Genomic DNA, 8,423 nt, shown 5'->3' with positions numbered 1-8,423 from the left:
TTGTTGTTTGATTTTTAAGAGCAATGTGAATGAATGAAGTTTCTCTGTTAAGGCTTTTCATTTTTTAGAATGAACTCCTTTTATGTTAAAGAAGAAGTATCCCTATCAATTACTTTGTTATTTTGTTAAGAATAAGGTCTTCATTTTAAGAATGAACCCTTATTTTGTTAAGTTTTTTAGCTGTTCATAAGTGGGAATGAACTCCTGCTGCTTGTTTATCTTTTACTTTTGTTAAGGTCTTCATTTTAAGAAGTATTCCTGCTTTGTTTATCTGTTACTTTGTTATTTGTTAAGAAGAAGGTCTTCATTTTAAGAATGAACCCTTATTTTGTTAAGTTTTTTAGCTGTTCATAAGTGGGAATGAACTCTTGGTGCTTTGTTTATCTTTTACTTAGTTAAAGTATTCATTTTAAGAAGTATTGTTGCTGCTTGATTATCTTCTACTTTGTTATTTTGTTAAGAATAAGGTCTTCATTTTAAGAATGAACCTTCATTTTTTTGTTAAGTTTTGTATGCATTGATATCTTAATAAACTGACACTTTTAGTTTTTTTTGCTTTCTTTCATTTTTGTAGGTTTTTTTCCTTTTGTGCTTGCTTTAGTTCCTTCCTAAGACATTGAAGGTTGGGAGTGGTTCATGGAAAACTTGCAGCATTGTGTCGACTCTCGTCCTATCACCTTTATCATTGATCGTCATGAAGGGCTGGAGCAAAGTATTTCTAAGTATTTTCCCAACTCTTATCATAGTTATTGTTTTTATCATTTGAAGAATAACCTTCCTATCAAGAAAGGACATGAGAAGTATAAACAAGTTCTGGATTTGTTCCATAAAGCTGCATACTGCTACAGCGTTGCCAAATATGAGTCTGCTTTGAATGACATGTGCATCATAGGATGTGGTTGGGTTGCCAAGTGCATCAGAAATATCGATCCCAAGCACTGGGAAAATGCTTTCTTCGTAGGATGTAGGTATGGGACACACTCATCAATTATTGCAGAGTCTTTCAATAACTGGATTCATCGTGAAAGGGATCTGCCTCCAGCTGCTCTTGTTGATGAGCTCAGGATAAAGATTATGAGGATGAGTTCAGAAAGGCGTGAGCTTGGTAGAACTTATCTAGATAGTTTGACTTCCATCTATAAAGCTTTACTCAAGTTACATGTCGATATAGGTCGTCCATGGGATGTTACCGAGTCAGGTAATGATATATATGAGGTTCACTCTCCCAGCTCTCATGTTGTTGATCTGATGCAGATGACGTGCACTTGCCAGAGATGGAAAGTGTTTGGTTTCCCTTGTGCTCACGCCACTGCTGCTATTACTATGAAGGGTGCTGAGATTTTGAAGTATATTCAGCCTTACTTTGGTTCAAATAATTTTTGCAATTCTTATGCTCCTGCAATTCGACCCATTCCCAACTACGACAGGCCAGAAGCGTATGAACCTGAAGAGAGAGTCCTTCCTGGTATTCCAAGGCCAATTCCAAGAAGACCATCAAAGAAGCGTATTTGCTGTGCCTATGAGAAGGAAAGGAGGCCTATGAAGTGCTCAAATTGCAAGAAGATTGGGAACTAAAACAAAGCTACTTGTCGTGTATTAATGCTGGAGTAGTATGCCTGAACTTTTATTTCTAGTTTATGTTTTTTATGTTTTATGAACTTCTATTATTTTTGATTATGTACTGGTTGTAGTTTTTTTTTTTTTTTTAACTTTTGATATGCACTTCATTGTCTGGAATGAACTTCATTTTCTGTAATGAACTCTCTTTGTTCTGTAATGAACTTCATTCTTTTAGATGTTATTTCTATGAGAATGAAAAAAAATGGAATGAATATGCTACTGAAATGTTGATGTTATTCAATGGGATATGCACTGATATTTTGTAGCAGGTTATGGTATTTTCCTACCTTTTTAAATTTGATTTTCTTTGGGATATGTATTTCATTATCTGGAATGAACTACCATTCTATCAGTTCATTTTCCTGAAATGAACTTCATTTTTCGGAATGAACACAACTTTTTCTAGAACTGTTACTGAAATGATAATGATATTCAATGGGATATGTGTTGATATATTTGAATCAGGTTATTTACTGGAATGAACTTGTATTCCATAGAGTTTATTTGGAAAATGAACTGGTATACATAAGACATCAAGACAAAACATTGAAGTACTGGAATGAACCCACTTCATTTCTGGAATGAACTTCATAACTGGAATGAACAGGTATCCATTAGACAGTAAGACAAGGCATAACACAGGAAGACAAGACATAAGACAGAACATTGATATTATCTACTATCCAAAATATTATAGATGAAAATATAAAACATACTAGAGTATCAATTACATTAGAAGCTAATTCAGGTAATATTTGACATAAGAGTTTTCTGTTGTAGTAAGAAGTAATCTATCATGACTTTATCCAAGTAAGTAATTGGTAAGGTAAAAAGAGTTTGTCCAATATACTATAGTTAAAAAGAGTTTTGTCTGTTTAATCTATTCCAAGTAAGCAATTGCTAAGGTATTCTGAGTTGGAAAATTCACCCCAACTCTCTTCATCTCCTGATGCAGTAAGAAGTTTGTATGCCATCCCAAGTCTTCTTGCTTGCATCTTCTCTACCATGTCAGCTTTCTTCATCACACTCTGCGACTTGTTTGTGGTTGGCTTGACACTTCTCTTGATCCAATAGCAGGTGTACGACAAACAATCTGGGAAGGCTCATTGATCTGGCACTCCTGGCAGATTTTCAACGGTAGCGTTGGTGCATCTTTCCCTACCATGAGATTATAGCCACAAGTTTATGTGTTTCATGCAGTAACCATCCATTCTGTTTGCGTCAGTATTGCATTGCTTACCAAGCTCCCCACTTTTGATGGAGTTGTAATGGTCCCATGTGTAGTTGTCGACGTCAAAAACCAGCAGATGCCAGTGTTCACCTAGAGGACTTTTTGATTTCGCATTACCACTGTGTGGGTCAGTATTCAAAGGAATGAGCATCTTTTCAGTTGTGTCATTCATGCTTGTTATAAACTGATCAACTTCTTCCGTTCTCTTTAGTTCATTGTGCTGCGCAAAATATGTCTGAAAAACAAAAAGATAAATGAACTAGATAAGAAGTTTATTCTATGCATGCTGGATTATACAGTTCAAATAGATAAAAATCAAATAACCATCATAGCCAATAACCATCATATCCATGCATTTTCCTCTAAATCAGATAAACTGCAAGCAAACAGTTCACTTTTTATCAAATGAATAGGAAGAAACACACTTACGAATGTTGTTGAATTCATAATCTCGAAGTTGATATACTTTCTTCGAATCTCACTGTCCTCGCTATCTATGAACATTCTATCCTTGTTTGCAGCTTTATACTTTATGTATATACAGTAGTCCAACAAGGTGGTGTCCAAGTATTCATTGAACAACAGAGAAACGATTTCACTCTCTTGAACTGATATTGGAATTTGCTTGTGATTCTCTGCTTTCCAAGCTGCTTGACTGCAAATACAAAAAAAATTAATTGCCAAAAGTTTATACCAAAAAAGAATTGTTGAAGACAAAAGAGTTAGTAAGAGAAACATACGTAGTCATAGCTTTGCGGAAGAAATCACCAAATACCGCCAGCGCAGCATTATCAAATTTGTTATAAAAAGGAGATCTTCTCAGTTCTGGTAGATTTGGTTTGATTAATTGTCTTACTCTTCTAGGAGCCTGTAGTGCTGCTTCTTGAATCCGATCTTCTTGTTGCGGCTGTGGTGTTGCTCCCTGAACATTTGCAGGCTAGGATCCTCTTTTCCTCTTACCAATAAGGTTATGTACATCATTCTTCTTATCTTCTTTATCTCTATCAGCTTCAGGTGATCTCTTTGACACTACCTTCTTTTCTTTGTTCAACTTCATTCTGAATCTTGTTTTTCTTAAACTGTAATCTGATCCAGATATAAATTCATCCCCTATTGTTTTCACTGGTTTGTTTGATCTAGTAGATATTCTACTACATTCTTCCGGTACTACTTTCACAGGTGTGCGCTGAGTCTGCTTCATCGATGAACCAAGGTATAACGACACTCAAGCTCGTAAACGCTATTAGACCAGTCAAGAGACGTTTAGCCGCTAATAATTCGATTAGTTTTATATAGATTTAAATTATTAGAAAATAATATAACAACAATTTAGAGACGAAATTAGTATCTCAGATAGATCTCGAAAAGTTAGCCAAAATGGACTGCTCGAATGTGTCATTCAGATACTAGATGAAGAAGTTTTATCAATTTGTTTGCGGAGGGAAAAATCGTAATTTCGGATCTTATCCTTGTGGCTGCCCTTATCCAGGACGCTGGGTGTCTCAGTGATTTTGGTCGACCTTATCCCCAGTGCCACCGAGAAGAATTCATTTTCTTCTTTTCTTTTCTTCTTTCTTCTTTTCTTGCTTTTCTTCTCTGTTCTTCTTCCCTGCTAAATTTTTGTGTGTTTCGATTGAGAGAATCATTTGATGTTGTAGTACAAACGGTGATGAAGATAGTGTGGTTCTAATTTAGGAAGAAGAACAATTGAAGATTTTTACAGATTCGGGATAGGTTTGAAAAGATCGAAATTAGGGTTTGGAAAGAAACTGAAAGGTGAACTGGGTCGTTAATGGATGAAGAGAAGAGGGGTTGTTGTTGATTTGATGAGATGAGGCTATTCTGATGATGAATTGAAATCAAGTAACTTCGGGTTTTATTATTTCAGGAGTTTATTATTCAATTTATTGTTTGATCGAATTATTATGATGGGTTTGTGTTGATTGAGGTCGATATGATTCTATAGGATTTAATTTTAGTTTCCTTAAGATAATTGAGTTTCAAGTTAGGGTTTTGATAAATTGAAGTTGAGGATAAGGTTTTCTGAGATGAGAATTACTGATGAAGAAGAATTGGGAATCGGGTCTGTGATGAATGAATTGGAATCCAGGTGAAGGGTTTGTGTGAAGTAGAAGAACAAGTTTGTGACAGAGATTCTGTAGAGGATTAACTCAAACTGAAGTTGTATTATTCATCTCCTAACAGGAGGTATATGTAGTCAACGAAAAAGAAATAGAACGGTAAATACAAGATAAGGCACCAACTGTAATTAGGTGGTGGTGTCTACGGTGAGAAGAAATAAATGGTAAGAATTAAACACTATTCTACTTTCTAACTGTACGATTCAACACTCTCCTCAAGGTGGTGCGTACATATCACATATGCCCAACTTGATAAGAAAATCGTTAAATATAGTATTTGATACGGCCTTGGTTAACACATCGGCCAATTGTTGTGTAGTATGGACATGCGGTACTTCAATTATGTTTTCTTCAAATTTTTCATAGATAAAATTCCTATCAATCTCCACATGTTTTGTTCGATCATGTTGTATCGGATTCTCTGCGATTTTGATAGCTGACTGGTTATCGCAAAACAACTTCATGGGTTTTTCATGCGGAAAACCGAACTTCCCCATAAGTCTTTTCAACCATAACAATTCACAAATGCCTTTTACCATTGCTATGTATTCTACTTCAGCACTGGACAAAGAAACAACCTTTTGTTTCTTAGATTTTTAACTCACTAAATTACCTCCAATAAAGGAAAAATACCCCGATGTTGATCTTCTCCTGTCACCTTTGCCTCCCCAATCCGAGTCAGTGTAACCCTAAATATCAAGATGTCCATGTTTTGAGAACATCAAACCTTTACCTGACGCAGACTTCAGATACCTCAGTATCCTTATGACTGCATTCATATGTTGTTGACCCGGATTATGCATAAATCTGCTTACGACACTAACAACATAGGCAATATCCGTTCTTGTATGGGAAAGATAAATCAAGCGTCCGACTAACCTTTGATATTGGCCTTTGTCTGTTGGTATTTGATCGGAACATTCTTCGAGACCATGGTTCTGTTCCATAGGAGATCCAATCGGCTCACAACCAAGCATACCAGTTTCTTTCAATAAGTCAATCACGTATTTTCGCTGAGATAACTAAATACCTTTCTCAGAACGCATGACTTCAATTCTAAAAAAATATTTAAGGCCTCCTAAGTCCTTCATATCAAACTCAGAATTCAAACAACTCTTCATGTTACTCATCTCTTCAGGGTCATTTCCGCTTACCACCATATCATCTACATAGAAAATAAGTGCGGTTACCTTGTCACCTACTCCATAAGGAACAAGGTATGATCAGCATTACTCTGTGTATACCCGAACTTCTTCATTGCAAGACGAAATCTACCAAACCATGCTCTAGGAGACTGTTTCAAACCATATAAATCCTTCTTTAACTTAAAACAACATTAGCATTATCTGGAGCACTATAACCTGGAGGTAGTGTCATGTAGACTTCTTCTGTCAAATTACCATGTAAAAAGGCATTTTTACATCATATTGTTGTAGACGCTATCCTAAATTTTTTGCAAAAGAAATCAAGACCCGAAGAGTATTGAATTTCGCAACAGGAGAAAATGTCTCTTGATAATCGATACCATAAGTTTAGGTAAATCCCTTAGCTACCAGTCTTTCTTTGTACTTAGCAATCGAACCATCAGGATTATGCTTGATAGCATATACCCACCTGCACCCAACTGGTTTCTTCCCTTATGTGACCATATCCCATGTACCATTTTCCTCATGTGCGACCATCTCCTCTTTCATAGGACCAGCCCATTTCGGATCAACTAATGCTTCTTATACTGTTGTGGGAATAGTAACATCTGTCATTTTACTGACAAATGATTTGCCATCTTCTGACAATCTATGAGTAGACATGTAGTTAGAAATAGTATATTTCACCTTATTTATTGCTTCGGGTGAAAAACGATCCGGTGGCACTCCACGATTAATTCGTTGTGGCAATTGGTACCTGTCAGTATCAACTAACTCACATGTATTGTCAGTAATAATCATAGTATCTATGATTACCTCGGGAATCTCAGCCGGAGAATAACTGGATGTAGGTATTGTTGGTGAAGAAAGAGATGAGTCTTGTATTACATGAGTTTCAACTTGTTCAGCTGACCCTGGGGTTTGCACAGACTCACCTCTTGTATCCTCACCACGAACTAAAGGGATTCTTCGACTTGCTTCTGTTTCAAGGATGTTGATCTCACTATTACTTGAGAATATATCTGTCCAGCTCAACTCTTCGTTACTACTCTCTCCTGAAGAGGAGAACTGGGTACACATACAAAATAAAATTCTCATGCTCAGAGAACGTAACATCCATACTGACATAATACTTTCGAGTCGAAGGATGATAACACCTGTAACCCTTTTGATGTGGATGATAACCGACGAAAACACACTTTAGAGCAGATAAATCCTGTTTTCCACGCAAATGTTTTTGTATGTGGACATAAACTACACATCCAAATACCCGTGGAGGAACTTTAAGCTGAAAGGAATCATTACGAACGAAGCCAATTTATCCATGGGTGTTTGAAATTTCAAGACACTTGTATGTACTCGGTTAAGAAGATATACTGCATTAGTAATAGATTCTTCCCAAAATTGTGGTCTCATTTTTGCTCCAATTAAACATGCTCTAGTAATTTCGAGTAATTGTCGGTTTTTCCTCTCCGCAACACCATTTTATTGTGGTGTAGTGGGACAAGTAGTCTCATGAATTAGACCATGTTCTTGGAAATAACCTTGTAAAACCTCATTAACATATTCTCCACCATTATCAGAACGAATAACCTTTAGAGTAGTGGAAAACTGTGTTTGAATCATCTTATGAAAAGATTGGAAATGACTTACCACATCGCTTTTATTTTTCATCAAATAAAGCCAAGTCATACGAGTGCAATCATCCACAAATAGAACAAACCAACAGAATCCTGAATTACCAGTAACACGGCAAGGGCCCCAAACATCCGAGTGAACTAAAGCAAATGGAACAAATCTTCAATTATAACTATCAGGACAAGTAGTACGATGACTTTTTGCTAAGATGCAAGTTTCACAATTAAAATCAGAAGGTTTGCAAGCTGAAAATAAAGATGGAAACAAGTGTTCCAAATAACCGAAAGAAACGTGACCCAAGCGATGATGCCATAATCGTATCTGATCTTTGTGAGCGCGAGAAGAACCCTTGGCTGATAGAGAACGACCTTCACATACATCATATACGTAGTATAACCCCTCTCTCTTAGTACCACGCCCAATTATCTCCCCAGTGCTGAGATTCTGAAGAAGACATAAATTCGAATAGATTAATACTAAGCAATTTAACTGCGCAGTTACTTGTGATACTGATAAAAGATTATTACAGAGAGATGGAATTAAAAGGGTATGCTCCAAGGTCATAAAAGAATTTAGATCCACTCTCCCAGCCCCTATTACCGGATAAGGAACTCCATTTGCATTAGAAACTGTCGAGCATTCAGGGAT

General features: G+C 36.3%; 1 protein-coding gene across 1 annotated transcript; it reads left to right on the top strand.

Annotated features, from left to right (window-relative positions):
* Positions 1-636: 636 nt before the first annotated feature.
* Positions 637-1,575, top strand: LOC113350540. Its single transcript, XM_026594693.1, has one exon. The coding sequence runs from the start codon at positions 637-639 to the stop codon at positions 1,573-1,575; it is 939 nt and encodes a 312-aa protein (XP_026450478.1).
* Positions 1,576-8,423: the final 6,848 nt, after the last annotated feature.

Source organism: Papaver somniferum, chromosome 1 (assembly GCF_003573695.1).
Source record: "Papaver somniferum cultivar HN1 chromosome 1, ASM357369v1, whole genome shotgun sequence".
Classification (NCBI taxonomy): Eukaryota; Viridiplantae; Streptophyta; class Magnoliopsida; order Ranunculales; family Papaveraceae; genus Papaver; species Papaver somniferum.
This window is presented reverse-complemented; position numbering and strand designations above follow the sequence as displayed.

Excerpts from the sequence above, each read along its gene's own strand:
- LOC113350540 (XM_026594693.1), top strand. The coding sequence starts at position 637 with ATGGAAAACTTGCAGCATTGTGTCGACTCTCGTCCTATCACCTTTATC.